This window comes from Pyrgilauda ruficollis, unplaced genomic scaffold (assembly GCF_017590135.1).
Source record: "Pyrgilauda ruficollis isolate IOZ18807 unplaced genomic scaffold, ASM1759013v1 scaffold11, whole genome shotgun sequence".
NCBI lineage: Eukaryota > Metazoa > Chordata > Aves > Passeriformes > Passeridae > Pyrgilauda > Pyrgilauda ruficollis.
The window spans coordinates 3,635,817-3,658,545 of record NW_024509210.1 but is presented as its reverse complement, the minus strand read 5'-3'; the positions used below and the strand labels follow the sequence as shown (position 1 = coordinate 3,658,545).

At 42.8% G+C, this 22,729-nt stretch overlaps 1 protein-coding gene across 4 annotated transcripts in view; it reads right to left on the bottom strand.

Annotated features, from left to right (window-relative positions):
- ANK3 (ankyrin 3) overlaps positions 1-22,729 on the bottom strand; it is a 289,144-nt gene that overhangs the window by 4,156 nt on the left and 262,259 nt on the right. For 2 of the 4 annotated variants that reach the window (XM_041475680.1, XM_041475687.1), the window contains 9 exons: positions 22,655-22,729; positions 21,667-21,798; positions 20,514-20,657; positions 17,028-17,700; positions 14,770-15,148; positions 11,012-11,110; positions 2,324-2,407; positions 2,153-2,212; positions 260-352 (listed from right to left, as the gene is read on the bottom strand). In XM_041475680.1, coding sequence (XP_041331614.1) covers positions 284-352; positions 2,153-2,212; positions 2,324-2,407; positions 11,012-11,110; positions 14,770-15,148; positions 17,028-17,700; positions 20,514-20,657; positions 21,667-21,798; positions 22,655-22,729 — 1,715 coding nt within the window. In that variant the 3' untranslated portion in view covers positions 260-283. The remainder of the gene's footprint in view (positions 1-259; positions 353-2,152; positions 2,213-2,323; positions 2,408-11,011; positions 11,111-14,769; positions 15,149-17,027; positions 17,701-20,513; positions 20,658-21,666; positions 21,799-22,654) is intronic. The other 2 variants (XM_041475697.1, XM_041475670.1) reach the window with 2 other exon arrangements.

Here is a 22,729-nt window from a genome sequence, read left to right as displayed (position 1 = left end):
CAAACACTAGACACTGTAAAACTCCCAGAAATCTTACACATGCCCGAGTATTGCTTTGCTTTATTTTCCAAGAAGTAAAGATTAATTTTTATATGTGAACACAAGGTCATTTTCTGCTTACAAGACCAAGGGCCAGCTATTCTTGTCTGCAGCTGGAAAGCAAAGTCAGGGTAGCAGAAGCAAGCCTTTGTGCAGCCCAGGTGCTGTTCCCCATGCTGGCAAAAGCTTTCAACAAGGGAAGAAAATTGATCACACTGACCGTTCAGTGGCTCGCTTTCAGCTTTCATGAGTAACTCTTCTTCTCCACGTGTCTGACTTCTTTCTTTGTCTTAACCTTATAAGCTTCTCCCTGCTTTAAAGGAAAAGTATAAACATTAACACAAGTCTGCAGAGAGCACTCGTAATTGTAAACCAGCTTCCAAAACAGGATACACATTTTGCTGTAACAGGATAAGTAAAAAGCAGTTAAATCACATTAACACTTCATTTCAAAGATACAATCTATTTATCCACTCTGCTGAGCTGCAAAAGCACAGGTCTGAAATATCATCTTCAAGTAGAAAACACAGCTCTACAATTTCAGCCTGACCCCTGGGCTGGAGTGCCTGGCTGGCAGTCACTCCTTGGCAGAGCCCCTGCTGCCAACTGCAGTGGGAGCCAGTGCCACTGACAGGGAAAAATCCCCTTTCCCAGCTGTCCCCCTGGGTCAGCCAAATTGGTGGGCATTCCCAACAGCAGAGGCTGTGGCTGCTCTTATGATGTTTCACAACGTCTGTGCTTCAAAGTGAGCAGGTTAGTAATGGAATGAAGGGAAGAGGAAGAAAGCCAGCAAAAACCACCACAGAAGCAGCACAGAAGTAAAACCAATGACAGTGACAAGCAGTGCAGGTTTCAGCATCTTTAAAACAGCAAACCCCAAAATAAAGTTCATCTTTGCTCATTTAAAAGTAGCTCAATAATCATCTAAAAATAAATTCTCCAGTAATCACAAGCCTCATTCACATCAGAGAAAGGCATCTGTTTATGTGTGGCTATGGGCAGAATTTACCCCTCAGGTGATCTGCATTGATGTATTTGTAACTATTTGTAGTTTCCAACTAATCTAATCTGGTGCATCAAATTGAAAATGTTTACCCCTTGCTGGGCAGGATTTTTTTTTCCTTCATAAACAACCAGCAAAGAACGGAATGGAAATAAGTTTGTTTCCATTCTCTTATTTCTGTGACTTATGTGTCCCCAGCTTTTTTTCTTTTTTCATTTTAATTGCCAGCAAAGAGAGGGTATTTGTTATCTTCCTTTCTGAATCTGTTTTCACTCAGACAAGAATTTCATTAGCCCCAGTGACAGTTTTACTTGAGCAGAGATGTCTGAAGGCCATGTGCTGGGGAAGAAGGCATGAACTCCTCTGAAGCCATTTGTTTCCAGAGGCAATGCCCATTCCCCCAAGGCCTCCTGGGGACAGATGACAGCTGAGGCACAGCCTGCCCACTCCTGCCCCTGTCACTGAAGCCCTTCCCAAGAGGGGCTGGGGTGTGCTGCCACACAATAGTCCTACTCTTCCCACTGTCAGGGCGACAAAGCTGGGTATAGTCCAGGCCTGCAGAAGGCTTCCAATTCTGATCACCAGGGACAAAATCCTGTCTTGGTGCTTGCTTGTACAGGATACCATTACTTGGGTATGTTCTCGTTGACCTGAATCCTGCAAACCCTCAGTCACCAGCACCAGGGGTATCACACCAAGGTGAGTGAGAGGCCACTGGGATCAGACTGCAGCTCATTCCTTTGGGCTGGTGGAAAAGCCACACAATCCACCCACAGCTGCGAGGCACAGATTCTGCAAGGGCTTAACCAAACGCACAGACATGGCTCAACTTGATGGCACACAGCAGGCCCCAAACCCACAGCTTAGACCTGCTGCCTGTTTCACAGAAACAGTCCTTGATGCCCTGTGCTGACAGGATTCAGCTGGGCCCCGCTGACGCTGCCCCTGCCCCGTGATCCCAACGCGCAACTTGCCAATAACTGCAAGCACCGCACTTTTTGCCAAGGCTTCTTGTTAAATGCAAACCTCCAGCCCTTTAGCAGCACTTTCTAGCAGTCAACACAACCCTCTGCTCCTACTGTTATTTCCTGGTAGTCCCCGTTGCATTACCATTTCACCAACTTTCCTCTCTTGGGGGATAACAACACGTCTTACTACCTTCCGGGTGATCTGTGGGGAGCAATACATGAAAAGTATTGATTTTTTTTTTCCTAGATTCTAACCGGAAAAAGTATGTTAAAAGAAGTTACTTGAATGCAAAGTGATGTAATTCATTATTACTTTTCTTGTGATGACGTTGCCTTCTTCATCGGTAAACTGTTCCTCTGTTACAGATTCACCAGGAATGTTTTTTGCTTCCTTACCCTAAAGAATGTGTTATAAGATTAGCAATAGAGCCTATATTCTGTCAAACCCACACATATTTCCACACCAATCCAAGCAACAAGCACATGCTAGCTTCAACTTTATGTAACAGTTTGCTTTATGTCACACGAACCGTATGAAAGCCTCGTTCATTTAGCAATGCTGATACCTGTGCATTTGTCCTACAAAATGTTTCCTTAAAGCCTATGGGGAGCTTCTAGCACACTGCTCTTATTAACTAATGCATGTCAGGAACTCTCTGGGTAACAAAACCATGTGGTCAGTCTGAGCCCTATGAGACATTCCTAAGCTTTTCATAGCTTCTCAGTGAAACTCAGCAGTGTTTCTGCTTTGGCACACGCAGAAACATGGTGGGGACATAACAAGGGGGAAATTTGGGACTTAAAAAGACAGCTCTGCCTATAGCTTGCTAAACACAAGGTCTTAAACACAACACAGAAGACAGACAGGACTTCTCAGCGCTTACAAAATGCAGGAAGTTATCTTACGTGACACTTTGCCTGGCATGGTGCCACCGTGGCGAGGAGCCTCGGCAGCCCGGTCCATGACTTACTGAGATCAGCAGCACTCCAGCCATCACTTCTTGTAGCACCAGCAATTTACAGCACCAGTGTAAATAAATGTAAAAGCAGTTTCCTAGCTGCTGTGCCAGTGGACTTAATTCCACTTAAAGGAATTATTGCTTAAATCATAAATAAATGACATTAGTTTAGAGTCTGAGCCCAGCTGGCAGTCATGAACTTATGTTCCAAAAGAACTTTGCTAACTTTACCTCACAAAGTTGTATTTCCAAACCTGGGTGCTGAAGCAAGCACTGCTTTTGATGCTTCAAAAATATCCATTGTTTGTGCTTATATCTTTCATATAAGAAAGGCAAACATAATGATGCTGTAGCTGGCCTACGTATGAAAAATTTCCTTTGTAAATTAATAACCCAAACAAACAAAAAAATTCCTTAAAACTTTTCTTTTCCCCTCAACCTCAACCCACTATGGAAAAATTACAAGTAGAGAGAAGAAACAGAAAGAAAACATTGTATAAAACACATTAAAACAATATTAACTACAAAACAATATTTGAGCGGAGACTTACAGCTTTTGTAATGCTTCGATGTACTGAACAGCACAGGGCAAATATATTTTCTATTTACTGTGGTCTGTACACTACATAGTTGTCTGCATAAGCTCCTGGCACTGCTTTATAATAAACAAATACGGTGATGCCATGTGTGTTTTTTAAAAACAGTATTCCCTACTAATGCAGCTTTTTCAAGATGTACAATGTAACGTTGGGATTGTATGCTATTTCTAAGCTCTAAGCAAAACAAACCTTTCCTTTTGTTTACAAGCCATTTGTGGTCTTTTCTAGCCAAGCTTCTCCATTTTATTCACCTGGGGAGAATGGCAGCAGGCAGGAGCCAGGGGGGAGTACTGCAGAGCAGAGCCCCAGGCCACGTTTGTGACCTTCACAAGTACAGAATTTCTGCTGGTTTCCCATTGAAAGCTGTACTGAAGTCACCACTCAAGCAACAGAATTCAGATATTTTACACATCTTTTTCCCCGGGCTTTCACAGACTGTTGGCAAGCTGTACAACTTACTGAACTTCGGTGCTTCAGGAAGCACTGCCAAGAGAAGGACAGGCTCCAGAGCCAGGTGGATTCCGCTGCACAGGGACATAAGGATGAGGTCCTGTGCCTCAGACACACCTAGCTGAGCTGCCTGGGCCAGGGAATGTTGGCGTCCCTGCAAAAGCTCAGCAGAACAAACAGCTACTGAGGCCTTCAGATGGAGCTCGAAAAATTCATTCCCCAGAAGGAGAAATGGCACACCTGCCCAGGCAGTGCACCAGGCTCCGTGCCGGAGGAGGGAAGTGCGAGGCTGGTCCCTGCGGCGCACGGGGCCCCAGCGGCAGCCGGCTGCTTCCTTTCTCACGAGAAAGGGACGGGACTGCTGCCAGGCAGGGCAGTGGCTGGGCAAAGGGTTTGGGAAGTGAAACCTGTGGGGTTTCCTACTCACAAAGAGATGGGAGGGGGAAAGACTGACTCTGGAGACTTCACACTTTAATCAGACGCAGAGCAGATGGGGAACTAGACGCACAGTTTCTTTCCACGTGTGGGTTCAGAGACTCCCCAGTGGGCTCCAAGGAGTACGCCAAGGAGCAGTAGGGAACCCTGGTACAGACATCCCATGGCGCACAGAGGTATGGAAAGGTTCCCTCTCATGAGCAGGGTCTCCAAAGCCACTACAATAAAACCCATGAAAACCAGAAATAAAATAACATGGCCAGTAGCAAGGTCACCAGACTACTTGTCACACCAACACCACTTTCACGTACTGGTTCTCTGACCCTTTATTGCAGCTTTGAGCAAGTGAACAACCTTAAAACAACCTTGTGAGAATTAGTGTTCTGCTTCAAATGAAATGAAAAGTGTACTGCTGCACCGAAAGATGTCTCCTGGAAGAAAAAGCAGTTTTAAAGGTGTGGTGAATCTTGGGTTTTAATTAGCTACATGCTCCTTTAAGCACAATTTAAGGACAAATGCTGTAAATACTCAGCAGTCAGCATGCATGAAATCCAGCTTTCACAATTCTCTTGCTGGTGGGTAGTTAAACAAATTGCAGGAGGTTCACAACTGGCAGGAGGTAGATCTGATTTACTGACTTTTCTAATCCTATGCAGTTATAAAGATGGATGTTCGCTAGGGAAAAAAACCCTACCCACTGGCAGTTTTAGTTGCAAGAGCTCAAACCAACATTGGGCTAGAATGGCACATTAGATGACCTTGTCAACAAAAGCTGTTTTTAAACACAAAGCTGGTGCATCTGCGTCACAGCTAGAGAATAAAATTCTTTCCACTGCATCATACTTATGTGGGCTTCATTTTACCCTTGACCAGTCAAAATCATTGTCACAATACCAAAAGCTTTAGAAAGTCAGGGAGAAAAGTTAATACTGTGATTACTGGAAGCCCAGTTATATCCCTGGGACTAAAGCACACAAAGGCTGCAGTCTGCAAGCCTCAGCTCCAGAACATGCCAGGAAGCTTTGCAAAGCAGAGTGCTTTAATGTCACCCTGCTCACTGGAGTGTAGTCCTGCCAAAACCAGCTGGTATCCTCTCTCTGCTGCTCTCTAGGGCAGGAGAAGCAAAGAGCAGTTTCCTCAAAGTCTTCTGCCAGCTCCACTGATTTTGTTAACAGTTATTTGCAGATTATGGGTGTTCCCAGGGACCTTCAGATAAATGGAGTTATACAGTCAGTGCTGCAGTGTTGTGCCAAAGTTCACTGCAGATTTGTCAGAGCTCTGGTTTTCTTTCATGTTTGTTTTGTTACTAGAGGGATAATAGTCCCTTTTATTCCTTCCATACATCTAGTGTTGTTGAAACAGTGAAGAAAAAAGGTGCAGCTGGATGCATCTTACTGACACGGATAAAAAGGAATTTAAAAGCAGGAGGAAATAAGCAAGATGGAAAGATCCTAAATATTTAATTTTGCCAAAGACCAGAGGCGATGCCGCAATGGGAACAGAAGCTGCACAGAGCGCTCAGACCTCGTCCCTCACTGGCCTAAGCCAGCATCAGGACATAATCCCTTCAGTCCTGAGATCACATTCTTGTAATGCATGAGCAGCAGCTGCGCCTCAGTCTCCTCGGGGTCTCGAGCCTCTGTGGCAGCAGCAGGAGAAACAAACATCTTTCATTAAGGTCATTTTCATTAGTGAGTTCTGCCTGCTCAGGGAGACCTTGTTAATCAGATGCCACAACTCTCCGCCTGCGCCCACGCTGAGTCTGTAGTTGCTTGTTTGCAGATGTACTGCTAAAGCCACAGGAGGGGGAGAAAAATCCCAACAAAACAGGCAAGGCAAGGAGACCTGAGAGCAAACGGTGCTGCAAATGGGGCAGAGTGTATTCCACTGCTGGGAGCTGGGGCAGAGGTCTGGTGCATGTGGCATGGAGGACACATCTCAGAACAGCACTTGAGGTCTGGGGTTTGATTCACTCCACGTTATCTTGCTGGGGCCGGCAGCTCCAACTCTCATGGGGCAGGACAGGGACAGGGCACTTACCTGCAGCTCCCCCAGCCAGACAGAGACTGCAGTGGAGACGCTGTGCCCAGCTGAATACACAAAAGGAAATGCTTCCCATTTTCCTCACACAGGGCACAGGCACTTAATTCTTATCACCTACAGGATGGCCACATTTTATTTTCCATAAAATGCTTCCCCTGAATAGCAAGACCATGGAAGCTGCTGGCTCTAGCTTTGGCTAACTGCTGCTCAGGCCACTTCTCCCGTGCAGGCTGAACCAAACCCTCCACGATCAGTAAAGGGGCATTTCATGGGAAAAAATGCAAAGAAAGGGACAAATCTTGAATAAAAATTGTCAAGAAATAGCAAAAGTACAAGATACTAAATTACCTCAGATTTGAATAACCACTGCTTAGAAATATATTTTATTTTCCATTACATTCTACCATAAACCTTTTGGCATGAATCTTACTCAAACAGCTTTAGCCAAAAACTTGTATCCATGAAAGATTTAACAACCTCTGAAAAAGCATGAAAAATTGGACACTGATTCCTGCCATGGCTGAATAACAGGAGCTTTGGATCAGGCTTTGAATGTCCACATTGTGGCAAGCACTCTTATTTTCCCCTTGTGTGCTAATTGCTCGCATTCCTGCACTACCATAAACCCATTTCTTTTGCAACGCCCCATCCCATCAATCCACCATGTGAATACAAGAGGGGAAAGGAAGAAAAACAAAAACATCTGCACTACCTTGAGGTTAGAATAGGATCCTATTACATGTGGAAATGGGCATCAGTCCTTGCTTGTCTGGTTTTATGGGCTCAGCCCTCTGAAGTGCTAAATCCCATGGGAATGTGCTTTAGAGTACTGAGCACTTGACAGGACTCAGCTCTTGGACTGCTGGGAAAATACCTCTGTGGGAGAGGAAAGTCTCTCCTCATATTTGGGCCGGGGCAGAGAATTAAGGTAGCAGTTAAGCGGAAGTAATAGTGTTAGCAATACTGCAGAATGGCAAGGAGAGGAAAAACAAGTTGGGAAAGAAGAGCAAAGGTGATGAAGCAATTCAGCCCTGACTGTACCTGTGGTGGCACATGGCAAAGCCTTTTTTCCACAGGACTCAATTTATCCTCAAGGTTTTGGTGCCAGCAAACTTCATGCCTGCTGGCTGTGTGAGTACCTCTGTTGCTTTAAGTGCAACATGCAGGCAGTAATGAATACTAGGAAGAGCAACTAATATTAGGAAAAAATCTTAACTGTGAGGATGGTGAGACACTGGCACAGGTTGCCCAGAGAAGCTGGGGATGACCCATCTGTGGAATGTTCAAGGCCAGGCTGGATGGGGCTCTGAACATCCTGGTTCACTGGTGGGTGTCCCTGCCTGTGGAACGGGGTTAGAACTGGACAATCTTTAATGTCCCTTCCAACTGTGGCAAATAGGTATGACTCGTGCTGATAAAATTGAAACAGTAATCAATATTGATACAGTAATTAATATTTGGAAATAATAAAACAGTTAAAGATGTAATGCCAAGAAAGAAAGGGGGAGGAGGGGTTCTCCCCCCCACCTTCTCCTGCAGTTGCTCAGAACAGGAAGAAGCAAGAGATAACTATTACTAAATTTAGTTGGAAGAGAGGAAAATTTGGTTGGACACCAAGGAAATGTTAATTATATGAGATTTATTGCTTTGATGCTAGAACATAATATTGGCTTATATTATATTAGCTTTGGCTTACATTATACCAGCTTGGTGCACACGTGTAATTCAAAAGGTGAATCAAAGGACACCGAGGAAGAGGAGAGGCCTTCATCAGGGACAACCCCCAAAGAGTGGTGTGACCACCTAAAAGAATGGTGGAGCGTGCGTGGTAAAGGTGATGATGAGGGTGGAGATACAAGCGTGACAAATCGAAAATGGGAGGAGATGGTAATGACATACAGCATAAAAGAGGGAATTTGGGCTTGGCAAGCTCGTACGTGAGGTGACGGGGGTCGAGCCCCGCCCTCCGTACCCCTCGTGGTTATTTTTGCTTACCCGCTATTATTAGAACCAAATTATCCCTTATTTTAACCAAATTATATTGTCAATATTTCGAGTGTATTCAATTTTATCTACATTAAGCTACTTAATTAAAATTGCTGTTACATTTAATTTTGTTTGGGGTTTTTTTTTGATGGGATAATTGGGCAAATATAACACAACCCAAGCCATTTCTATGATCCTATTAATAAAGGCCACAGTAACACAGCTCCCACATTTGGTTCTGCTCAGTGGAGGCTCCAAGCACACCCTCGTTCCCTGCCCACTGCTGCTGGACATGGGCTGGCCGTGGGGTTGGGCACAGCATCCACTGTGCCAGGCACTGAGGCACAGAAGGTGAGAGCCTGCTGCTCCTGGTCACTGCTGGGGGCCCTGCAGCAGCAGAGTCAGCTCTTTTCCCTCTGCAGCCTGCGGGCATTGCTCCAGGCCTCTACATCCTGAGAGCTCTTCCCTGATGGAGGAGCTGTACCTCAGCTGGTGCTTGCTCTCATTGTGATTTCAGCTCACCCAAAGTGAACATCTGCTCTCGGGAAGGTGCAGAAAAAAGTCCAGGTCCCTACCAATGTTAAATCTTGATTTTTCCATGTCATACCACCATTTCATGAACTTTACAGGATCAAAATGGTTGCTTCCACTATCAAATTCTTTCTCTAAAAGGCCTGATGATTGCTGCTTTCAAACTTTCTCTTGTTCTGTTTTGAGCTTGTCTTAAGATGAAGAGTGGGGGATAAAAAAAGAAGCTATAAATGATCAGAAAATAACCAAAGAATCACATGTATTTTCTAATCAAGAGACAGGTACAGCTCCAATCCAGCTGAGATCAGACAGGTTCCCAACAGCGCGGGTTCAGCCGCCTCCACTCGCCACGTACGCCCTTCCCACTGGGTCTGCACTAGCTGCAGATTCCAGCACTAAATATGCTGCTTTACCATGGCTCTGTTAAAAGTTCTACCCCAAATTATACCACCACGTTTAAAACCAATTTTCTGTGCCTTTCTCTAAACACAGGGGCTGTCAGAGCGAGAGCAAGAGAAAGCTGCCTTTGACACGCTTTCCTCTTTTCTACTCCAACACTTCCTGACTGCAAACCAGCGGACACCAAAATAGTTCAGACATAAATTGGGTGGGGGCCCTTAGCCACAGGCCAACTATGCAGTCTTTGAATCTGCAGCACACTTACACTCTGTGTGTTACCAGAGACTCCTGCAGCACTGGAGGGGCCTGCCCTGTTTGAAAACAGAAACCACATTCCTAAGCCTGAGCTGTCAGGGCTGATCTGCAGGGGGAATTACTGAGGAAGGGGTTATAGCCTGACAGGCCCAGGGCCCTTCAGGGAAGGCAGCAGGTTCTGCCTGGGGACATGGGGGATCAGACAAAACATTCATTTCTGCTGAGCTCCGTTTGGCCACTCCTGTCCTGAAGGAATTCATGGTGAAGGCAGCCAGAAAAGTCACCCTTCCTCTTCCAAAAGCATCTGCACCTTGGACTCTTTGGCAGCTGTACAGAGCAGCCTATCTGCCACCCACATTACACTAAAGGTGAAGTGCCTTTTGTGGTGTGCAGACTCCTCTACACAAAGCATGCAAGCAACAGTGATATAGATACGTGCAATTGAAATGTCACAATTTATTCCTAAAGTAACAATTACAGCTTAGGCAAACTGCACTAGTGCTGTAATAGCACTAAGGTGCCCTCCTGGTTTTTGTCAGGGCTTGACTGCATGATTTTCTAATAAGAATCTAATAAATCCTGCAAGTTACAGAGGAATTACATAATGGTTTATGTTAGAGACTTATTTTCTCATGCTCTATGCTGCAGGAAAAGAATGTCATACTGTATGATCACACAAAAAATATTATAAGGGTAAATAAAATTACTTCAGTGATGATACCATTGTTTTGTCAGTATATATAGTATATTGTGCTGTAAGTAAAGGCTATCTGTAAATAAATATACTAAACAGAGTCTACAGAAGCCAATGCAAGGACTTTTACTAACTTCAGTAGATTTAAAATCAGGATCATCTGCTGTAGTGAGAAAGTTTTCCAGAACACATTAAGCACTTAGGACCACGAGTTTCAACCAGAGCACGTGCCTCATACTTTCCTATATCCCACTCATATATTCCTGCAAATGTTTAACTTGTAACCCAGAATTTTTTAAAGACAACAGAAAAAAAAAAGTAAATATTTTTACTCATCTTTCTCAGTGGCTCATATTTGCTCTACAGGAGACCAACATGCTGCATCTAGCTGCAGCTTTTAAGATGCCATGCACAACAGTGGCAGTGAAGGACACAGCACTCCATGCAGCACAGTTGTTTTCCAACAGAAGACACCCATAAATCCGTGTTAAAGCAAGGAAAGGCAACCTAGCACTGGGTTATCAATCCATACTGGCCATGGAAAGCACACTACCACAGGGGCCCCAGTATGCCAGAACTGACATTGTGACACAGCAGACCAAACCCACGTTCATGCCAACGTCACCTCAAGAAAGCAAATCACAAAGTACCTTCAGAATCAACCGCCGTCGGTAAACTCTCGTAGTAATTCTCTGCTCTTCACCTGAGCTTGAATCACTCTCAATCTCACTGTCACTGTCACTACATTCCTAATAAATGCAGTTTTAGTACATCTGAACAGCACGTTTGCAAGACAGAACATGCTGATCAGGACTAGGAGAAGAAAACAGAGGTTATCACGGACAGTGTTTTCCCTGTCCCTGTTGTGTACATGATGACTCGCAGTTTCACTGCTGAAGTACATGATGGGAGGAGGCCTTTTTGCTCCTTGGCATGCTGTAACCTGATAATTACACCAGCTATGGAATATCTCAGCAGCTCTCAAGTCTCAGAAAATGCTATTTGGAATGCATCTGACCTGTGAAATTTAACAAAACCTTACATAATTCTTTGAAATTTTATGTAAAAAACCCCATAACCTTGTCATAGCTCATTGATTTATTTTTTCCTAAAAATTATTCTTTCAAACAAGTTTTATGGTTTCACAAGGTATGGGAAGTGAATTTCCTAATTAAAAAAATGAAGACAGTCACACAGATTCAGTGGAGCAACTCCACACAGAATGTTACAAAAAGGTCTTATGGAGAACTTCTCCATGTAAATGGCTTTCCTGCTCAGTATTTATTTGCTTTTATAAGTGGCAAAACTGCAGTGTGAAGTAGAAGCATTCTGCATTTTTCCAAGAAGGGAGCTGTTAGAGCACAGCTGGATGGGCACAGCCCAGAGTTGGTCTCAGCCTGACAGGTACTGCAGCTACACACAGGTGTCACTCTGTCCTGGCACCCTCTGCCAGCCCTGGTGCTTTCCCCTCCAAAACCCAAGGAGCTCAGCTTTGGGGCTGAGCAGCTCTGTGTGCACATGCTGGACAGAGGGCTTCCCACCTCTGTGTGTGACAGATGTAGGACACAGACCCTCTTCCCATGATATTCAGCTGAACCAAGCCTTTCCTGAACAGAGAAATTTGAAAATTTCCTCTATGTTTTACACAATGACAGCCCCAAACTGATTTTAAAATAACGGATAGTGGCTATTGTGAACTGCATATCTATTTCTCTTTCTGAATCTGGCCCAAGACATCCTAAACAAGAAGCAATTCTCAGAAATTATGTGCAAAATAAGAGTGGGCATAGGTGGGTGGAGGAAAAAAGAACTATATAACAAAAAGCATTTAGGGCAGGATGACAGAATTCATCTGCAGTCCTCTGGCAGTAGTCAAATATAGACACAAAAAATTATAAGCCAATCCTCTCCTGAAGAAGTAACAAGAAAGCAGAAGATTTCCAGAGGGCATGAAAGCTTTAGAGGAGGAGTTATTTTTAATAAACAGCTTTAAGTGGTTTATTTGTGATGGAGTTCTGACACTGAGAGTCACCTTGGCCATGTGCTGGACATCATCCTCTTTGGAACAACAGAGCAACTCTGCAGTGTTCTTCTCATTTAAAAAGATCACTGGAATCTGATGCCGGAGCATTTGTAGAGAATTATATGACCTACACCATTACTGCAATGCTTTTGTAAATGTTTATGTGGACTTGGAATGAGGCCAAGGATTTGTTTCATCCACGTCACCAGGCGTCAGACCAGTACCAGTCTGAGTTTCATCTCTTGGTGCAAACTGTGCCAAAACACTGCTGCAGCCCTTCTCCTGCAGATGGGTGACTATTGCTTCCTGGCTCTTTCCAAATGGGTCACAGATAAAAATATCTTACTTTGGCAAGTAGTTTTAGTTTGTTCCCACTTTCTCTCCACAGAAGTAAATCTGTTTCTTCCATACTTTTCTCTTTATGGAGCATTTCTGAAGAATGCCTTGCAGAAAGACTGCAGTTGAAATTTTCTTTCTACTTTCATGATAGCACATGAAGCGTCTCACTGTGAATTGGACTGCATTAGTAATTAAACTTATTGAATTTAAATTAGATTAGAATGCATTATTGAAGAAATATCAACAGGATAATAGAAGCAGTACATGTCATTTTAACAGATGCTAGTTTCCTACCCATTCAGGCTTTGTGAGAGACCTACATTTTGAAATGACATTATTTTCTGATACCAGTTTATTCAAAGATCATGCCTATAAAAAGACTTGTCATTTAGTAAATAAGATTATCAGCCTTTACCAATAAAGAAAAGCAGTGCAGAGAGCACGCCTAAGAAAAGCACTTGCTTATTCTTCTCAATCCAGATGGGATATCCAACAGTAAAGAGCACACAAAAGTGGGTGACAACTTCTCTTCCCACGGATGGGAATACAGAGGGGGAAGTGCAGCATGTCAGCACACCCTCAGCATGTCACAGTGCATCTACACTCACTCCTGCATTTAATCAGAGCATGGCACCACAGACTGAGCTCTGCCCCAAAGCCTGCAAACACTGAGGAACGCTGCCATCTGCCTTCAGCTGCCTTTGAGGAAGGCGAGGGCTTTTACATTTTTAAAGTATTCCAGTAATTAGCAAACATTAGGAAAGATCTTACTGTGTCACGAACTAATAACAAGATAATAACAATCATATGCTGCATAACTGCTGAAACTGATTATGTTACCAGCTAATAAAAGAACTCTTGGTTGTATAATCAAAAGAATAGCTTTAAACGAACTAATTTAAACCTGAATGATTTACTGCAGCCCACCACAGCCAACATTTTTATTATGCTACAATAAAAGAAAATCTGTATCATGTAGAAACAATTCTACTGAAATATCCTGCTTCCAAAAGTTCTAATCTCCTCTTGTATTATACCCAAGAAAAGACAATCTCAGCAGAGAGAGGAATGTAGAAGAAACTCTGCAATTCCCCTTTTCAGCCTGGTTCCCTGCTGGCCCTGAGGTTTATTCTGTGGCAATCCTCCCACTGCTGGGGTGTGAGGTGCACGCAGCTACTGGACTACAAGCCATTCTTTGAGTCAACTTTCCTTCTGAGCTTCTGGTAAATAAATAGAAGCAACTGAGAAAGCTACCAAAATCTTTATTTTCAGAAAGCAACTTATAACTGGGGCTCTGCAGTTAAGGGTGTATGAGTCAGGCAAGGTAGAAAAGAAGGGGAGCCCCTTGGCAGCATTTTAAGGAGAAAGAACCACCACCTGGAAAAATGCTTTACACATTTAGAATCTTTTGATTTGTCTTGGCTGCATGAACTCGGAAGTTCGGATGAACAAGACCATGAAAAAAAAAATTACCCAAAATCAAACTTTCTGCAAATGAACAGAGTGAAAAAAAAATGCAGGTAGTTTTGGGGAAAAAGGAGCAGGATAGAGCCTGAAGGGTCCCTATATTTCTTTGCTCCTATAATTTGCTTCAATGTCACAAGGAAGAGTGGGAAACCAGCGGCAACACCTCAGTGGGAACAGATGGAGGCCAGCTGAGCTGTTTGGCACTGTTTGCATAGGTGGTATGTCATGGCAGGGAAGGGGCTGTTCCCCAGCCATGCAGGACAGTGCTCCCAGAAGCTGCTCCAACCTCTTCCAGGGCTCAGGGCCAGGCAGGGACGGGATTATGCAGCCCTTCTTGGCTCCCCTGCCTATCCTGACTCCACCCCTTCTATCCACAACACAAATAAAAATTTCCAGTATTTTTCTCGATTTCATTTTTCTCAATTCAGTAATAAACTGAAAAGGCATAAAGAAGGATAAGGAAAAAAAACCTTAACCCTGTCACGAACAACACTGCAAGTCGCAGAAAAAAATTTGTCAACCAATATGTCAAGCAACAGGGACTCCTCACACTGTTAATTATTACAGGACATACTGTACCTTCTGTTCAGACATTACTGCTCCCTCCTCCTCTTGGATGCCTGTTCTTGGCTTGCCATCCTCAGAAGTACTCCAGCCCATCTTCTTCACACTGACAGGCACAGATGTTTTGCTGCCTTCTGTTGTTGGCTTGCTGGTCTCTTCCAAAGATTTCTGATATGCTGTCGATGATAATGTTTGCTCATCAGTACCAGCTGAGATCTGGGACTTTGTTTTCAGGGCTTCTTTGTCACTGTGTTTTCCCACATCATTTAAAGCTTCCTGGATGTAGGATTTAGTTTTTGCCTCTGACGTGGACTCGGATAGGCTTCCATTTGTTTCTGGCTTCCCTGCTTCTCCTTTGACATATGAGGTAACAGAATCCCGACACTGGTCCGAACTACAAGAAAAAGAGAAAGCAATAGACAGCTGTTCGGGGCTTAAATCACAGGCACAAGGGCAGAGCACCAAGCCTCTTACTGAGCCTTCAGCCTGAGCCCATACATTTCACAGAGAACAGTAAAATTTTAGACTCCACTTGCAGACATCAATCTGTTTAACAACCTTGTCTTCTGCATCATGGCATCATTTCAGAAGCAATGAAAATACGGTGGACGCTGGAAACAAGACCAAATGTTTTATGTTAATCTCCTTCCACTTGGTGGAGGGAAGCAAAATGAGGAAAAAAAATAGACAAAACCTACCAATTCTCTTGTATAATCATGAGCTAAAGCCTTGAGGCACTTATTTTTAAATGATTCTCTAATCAAAGAGGTGATGAAAGTATCTGGTGCCATGCTATTACCAGTTATTTTTCCCCCCAAAGTACAATATCTGTACTCCACATAGGTGTTGCCTTTTAAAAATTCTGCAAGTAAGTCCTTAGATACTGCAGAGTCTCAATAATATGCAGAGCCAAAGGCAAGGAAGGCTACTAAAAGATGGAAAGCTGACCAGAATTTTATGTCAGATTACCTATGGAGAGGTTCCACCTGCACTTCTGATAAACAGTTTTCTTTTCCTTTGTATTTTTGCTCACTTTCTGTTAAAAACCATGACTATGTAATGCTGACATATGAAAATATGCCAGGTGTTTTCTGGCAAAACTCTTACAAAAGACAGCAAAATTAATTCATCTAGCTAGAAACTGGTATCTTCTTAAGGAAGCCCTTTTACTTCCAGAAGTGATCTATTTCACTAATTTAACACAATATAAAATGCAGAATAACAACACTTGTTTAACAACAGGAACCACAATGGTAGCAGTTCAAGTGCTTTACAGTGTTGAAAGACAATGAATTTGCTGAAATCAATGACCAAATTCCCACCAGACTTGATAAGAGAGTATCTGATGCTACCTTGAGCCTTAAAACATCCTGAGTCAAAGATGCAGAGGATGTAAACTGCTGGCAGACAAATGACCACTGCGCAGATAATCATTCTGTGCTGATTTATAGCTCCTGCAGCCCTGCTCCTTCAATTGGTGATCACAGGAACCCCTTGCCCAGTGGGCACCAGTAGGGCCGAACAGCACAACACATCAATTCAATGCTGAAAGGGCAGGCTGGAAAAGCTCGTACAAGAGAAATGCACTGAGGATAAATATATAGAAAGCATCCCTCTCAGCAGGTCATTATGCCAAAGATAAGTGGAGCTTGGGAGAGTGCAGCACACAGATCCCCTCTGCTTCCTTGCAGCCACTGCTGGGAGACAACACATAGGACTGGGCGGGTTTGGTACCACCATCCTTACCTTCTTATGCCTCATAACTCGTGTTTTGAAAAGTCTAGTAAATTAGTATGAGGTAATACGCTTGAAGCAGGTGTTATAAAAAGTGACAATTCAAAAATTGGCTTATGGGAAAAGTAAGAATTATCTGAGGGAAGGCAAAGAGATGCAAATGGAAAGGACGACCGCTATAAAGGTGCTCAAAAATAAGAGTGATGTAGTATCCTGGTTTCAGATAATGTTCTTGATTCCAGCTATATCTATGCACCACTGAGATGAATTAGAAATAGAGATACACAAGATAAAAAACGTGAAAATAAACATTACCTGCTAAAGATAATATGAAATACTTCCCAAATGCCTATATCAAGAATGAAACCTGACAAATACACATTTTTTAAAAACAAATACACCTGAGGCCAAATCAAGCTTTTCTTTTAAATGTATACACAAGCATAGAGATGTTCTCAGGGAGAACAGCAGCCCGTGCAGTGCTGCTGGTGGCCGTGGGCAGCCTGCTGACACGCACACTGCAGCCCAGGGGTGCTCACCTCTCGTCCAAGCGATCCAGCAGGCTGCCGCCTATCCTGCGCCCCGACGTCGGAGCCTCGGAGACGCTGGAGGAGTCAGGCTGCCAACCTGTAATTGAAGACATTTTGCGTTCTGCTTGTTGAACACCTTTAAGAATTGACCATACTCTTTCTTCCGTCATCTCCTCAGACTCAGCTCCTTCTTCCAGGTGAATGTCCTCAAACAGAGACTTAAACTTTTCTGCCGTCATCTCCTCATCAGTACCAGACTTTTCTCTCTCAGGCTGTTCAGTCCTCACTCCTCTTTTATTAGTCTCTTCACTCTGCCTTTGTTTAGCATCTTTGGATATCCCGCCATAACTACCGAGATACCGCGGAAAATCTTTAAGGTCCACTTCCTCCAACTGGCTCTCGCCTACGGAAATATCTTTAGGTGTTCCTTCTCTAGGCACTGAGAAATCAACTTTGCTGTCATCCAGGGAAGTGTCCTCTTCAGTCACCACGGGTGGTGCTGCTGCTGTACCATCTATGTGTCCCTGGGAGGTCACTAACACGTCACTCAGTCTACTGGGAGTTCTAAGGGGTGACTCTAGGCTAGAGGTGTCGCTAAGGAAATCGTCCTGGTGCAAAGGGCTGGGCGGCACGAAGCGCAACCCAGTGGGAGTTTCCAGTTCCACTTGGACGGAAGGATAACCTAAGGAAGACAGCACATTTGGACTGACTGGGATGAAACGTGGAGCAACAAATAAGCAAATGCCAAATGATTCATGGGTTACGTAAAGTATGAAACACACAAGGAGGTGCAGGTGTATAAGAACCAATGCAGTTCTGATAGATTTTGTTACTTTGTCCTAAAGAGATGGAACAAAGAATGAGTACGGCCAGTGAACATTACAGTGAAGCCAGTACTTCTGACTAGTTTTTGAATAGTCTGTAAAGTTTTCAGCAATTGCTTGTGCAGCCATTTTAAACATTTCTAAGCTATAGCAGATTGTCTTATGGGCATGCAATAAATCAAATGTGGACAAGGGTGGTTGTCCCTTTACACACAAGACAATCTCTTGCAGTCATATTGTGTAAATCTTTATTTCCAAGTTTTTATTTATTTTTTTTAAATTTGGAAGTTTAATGAACAGATTTTAAAGACAGCAGCAGATCATAACATAGGACAGCCACTTTTTGGTCAGTAGGTATTCTTTCTAAAACAGGTCCACATTTTTAATATGCTTTTATATAAAAATACACAATACCAGAAATACAGTGTTACTAGCATATACCTCCAATTTAACCACAGAGTACAAGAATGGACTAGTTGAGGAATGAAGAACAGAAATGGATCCTAATGAGGATACTAAAACATAGCAGATCTAAACACACAGCAGGATAAAAAAACTAAAGGAAGTTAACAGAGGGATAAAAGAACAAACAAGGGAGAGCTATATGAATATTTCAGGTACAGTGAAGTTATTCGGGTGAGAGGACTGTGGTGAGTAAGGAGATCTTGGTGATCTTGAAGATTGAGGTGATCTTGGTGACATTGGTACAATCAGATACACTGATCAAATAAAGAGAAAAGAAAAATTGATGAAAACATTAAAAAAAAAAAACCATACAGAAGGATTAAACTGAATATATGCATAAAAAAATGGCAACAAAACCTTAAGTTCGCATTCTGGCAAATGAGGTGGAGCAACCTAGGAAAGGAAAAACACATGCTGTGGGGTTAACTGGACATTGTGCTGCCTGCAAGGGGAGGTGCATCAACAGGGCTTGGGGCTTTGTTTCCTGAACCAGCCGAGAGAAAGGCAAAGGAGGTCTGGTCTTGGTGAGGAAAGGAAGCTTGAGGAAGGTTCAGAGAAGAGGAGAGACACAAAGCAGCTGCAGAGAAGCGCTTTTTTCATAAAAAACATTGATGCTACTATTAAAAGGCTCAAGCAACATTTCAAGAGCAACTTTCTTAAAATGTCAACAGAAAACTATTTCTGTAGTGCAATGATTCAATGACCAGCAATGCTGCTCAATAATGGAGGTACACTGAGCTCATATGCTCTGAAGGAAAAAAAAAAAATCTTACTAAAATACAGAGAAAGCCAAAACATAATTGAACAAATTACAAAAAACAAAAGAAATGCTACTTACAAAAAAAAAAATCTTATTTAAGGAGCTATTTATAATACAAGTCAATAAAATCAAAGTAATAATCCAGTGCCTGTTATCTAACATTTGAAACAAGTCAACATTTAGCATCTTCAATATACTGATAAATAATAAGCACTTTCATGGACATTTTGTTTTACAAGGAGAATTTCATTTTTGGTTTTAATCTGACACAAATTTAACCTGCACAGTTCTGCTTTCAGTTGATACAGCTTCCATGAGGAAATTATTACACAACTTTACCTATTAGCAGACTGAAAAATATATTCACTCATGCACTAAAGAACCTTTTTCTTATTTTTCTACTGTCATTGGAGGAATGGTCCAAGTGAAAATCATAAAGCAATTGATGTTCACAGGTCTCAAAGAAGCTTGGTAGTAAATTGCACATTAATTTATTCCATGCAAATACTATGCACTTCTTTCCCCTTGTTCTTCCTTTTTTTTTTTTTTCCCTTTAAGAATGTTTACTACTACATATCTAGACAAGAAGCCAAAGAATACACATATTTCCAGGTAAATTCTCAAGCATTAAATACCAAGTACATAAAAAAATAGACATGGGGAAGCCTCAAAGGACACGTGTTGCAGGAGAAAAGCTTGGTCTTGTGAAGTGACACCGAGGCTGGTGGGAAGCAGTGTTTACTCGGGCACACATTTGTGGGACTCTGCACTTGGTGTTTGAGATATTAATGTGCAAGCTCCATATCCCCATAAATGAGGGTGTACTAAGGAAGTGTGCTGATGATAGGAAACTGGGAGCAGCTGTGGACACCTCCAAGGCAGGAAGGGCTGGGCAATCAGCAGCCATGCAAGTTTAACAAAGACAAGTGCAGGGTTCTGCACCTGGCATGGGGCAACCCTGGCTGTGTGTACAGGCTGGGGAATGGGAGGCTGGAGCAGCCCCGTGGAAAGGGACCTGGGGGCCCTGGTGATGGGAAGTTGAACATGAGCCAGCAGAAAGCTGTGTCAGGGGAGGTTTAGGCTGGATATTGGGAAGAAGATTTTCACCCAGAGGGCAGTCAGGCACTGGAACAGACAAGTGGTCACAGCACCAAGCCTGCCAGAGTTCAAGATGTGTTTGGACAACGCTCTCAGGCACACGGTGTGATTCCTGGGGCTGTCCTGTGCAGGGCCAGGAGCTGGACTCGATGATCTTCACAGGTCCCTTCCAGCTGAGGATATTCTATGATTCTATTGTATCATGCTTTAGGAGAGGAAAACCCCTTTACACATTTTAAATCATTGTTCCTGTAGAACTTACAATCTTTCTTTAAAGTTTAGTTTATACAACATTACTGGATTATTGGACATGTCACTGAATTAAATATGACTACAGAATTCAATTACCATCAATGGGATCATGAAATACGTTATTTTCATCTGCAAAACTTCTGGTGCCTGAAATATTTCCATAATCAAATATTGGTCCTTCCAACAGGGTCACGATATCTATTCGATTAATTTTTGTCAATACAGAAGTTAAGGCATCAGCTGAAAAAAAAACCAAAACAACAAACCACATCAGAAAAAGGTTCAGGATTGCAGAACTGTGTGATCATTTTTCTCAATTACATTCACACTGCATTACTTACAAATTGCTGTTATGTCCCAATGCCTTTGGTTTTAGCAAACCCTAGCACTTGTCTGAGCAGTCATTCAGCTGCCTACTTATTCAAGATACACATCTATTAAGAGTCTATACTTTCTCCAAGTATAATTATATTACAACACAAAAGGCACAAAGAATAAGGTCAGAGAGTTCTTAAAGAACATATTTACTTACTAGTGATACAAAATATCCTTTTACTGGAGTGTAAAGGGAGAGTAAAAAATCCTTTTACCATTCTGTTTTGAGGCAGAATAGGCAGTCATGTAGGCAATAATGCATATAAGGCAATTCATGAAATCTCATTTACAATAATCCTCTTGTGAGAGCACAGTAATACTGGAAATCACTTCTACAGTGAAAGAGATCAAAGGAGACTGAAACGGTGTGTGGGAGTTTGTGGATCAGAGAAGGGTAACGAGCACCACTGACACCTCACAAAAATCAACCCCTCTCTTTCAGTTTGAGCAATTCCAGTGAAATGTACAGATAAACCCAGAATCATCAGCACAGAATCAGTGTCTCCATCATTTCTCATAGGAAGAAGTATAGTCTTTTCCTATGACCTGCAATACTGTGAGACTACCTACATTTTCCAGGCAGTCATTTCCATGTTCTACATTCCTTGCTATTGGAAAGTTTTCCCTATTATTTTCTTTACTGGTGCTCAAGTTCATTACCTGTTCCATCAATTACAGATGTGGAGAACAGATAATTTCCTTCTGCATATATAATGAATATATATGAGATATTTCTGACTCCTGGTAAAAATGCAACTGAAACTTGTTTTTTCATTGATGGTTTGTGATGGACATTCATAATGTTTTCTTCAACTTGGCAACAGATTAAATGAGTTATAACTTATGAACAACAAAAATAACTACTTGAACTTACTTGTAGCATTTTTCCCATCTCTGGTAACCCATTTTTTTAATAACATGAAGCTTTGAGCAATAAGAGAATTTGGGTTTTCTACTCGGATTTGATTTATTTCATCCACAGAAAAATTCAGTTCTCTTGCCAGTTCTATAAAGACAAAAAAAGCAAGCGAGAAAAGAAAACAAACACAAAAACACCAAAGAAAGCACAAATCCCTCAGTTGTCTTGTCAAGCTTAAAAAAAACTAATTTTCATAGGTCACAGAGACATTAACAAAACTCCCTGACACAAACTTTACAGATAACAATGAATATGGCATTATAACAATGAATATGGCATACTTTAATTTCCTAAGACATCATTTTGAATTTCAATCATCTCTGGGAGCAAGTATCACACTTCTACTCAGTAAGCCACTTAAACATGATGAAAAAGCCCTCCCTGGAGATTGCCTCATCACTGCTAATTTATAAACTCTGTTAATTTCCTCTGATTGTTGATCCCCTGGGAGCACCCTGTGCAGCTCAGCACTGGTGCTGTTGTCACCTGAGCCCTGGCAGAGCTGGCTGCTGCAGCTGTGAGCCCAGGAAGGGCAGCTCTGCCCACCAACACAGGGGGCCACAGGTGGACAGAGCCTCCAGCAGTGACTTGCCTGGCTGCTGGGCTCCCTGCAACCAGGGCTTGGGGAAAACTGCAATCCAGGGACAGGAAATACCCCAGGAGCAGCCCTGAGCCCAGGCAGGTACAGCCTCTCAGCTCCTTGGGAGAACACCCATAGGGGAAAGCCATTCAGCTGTTTTCTCTTTCTCTTTGATTTACTGAAAGATCAAGGAATAATTTCCTATTAGGCCTCTTTGCCCAGCAATACACTGCATGTTTTGGGAAGCTGGCCTGGCCGTGAATTTGGGAGAGCCTGATGCAGTCTTGCTGCGTCTTCTGGTAAAAGAATACCTAAAAATGCAATAGCAAAAACTGATTTCAATATTAAAGCAGGAAAACTTACCTGTCCAGCTAAGTCCTAGGTGATCAGCTACAATTGCCATCCTTATATCTGTCCGTTCACATGGACTCTGTGGAC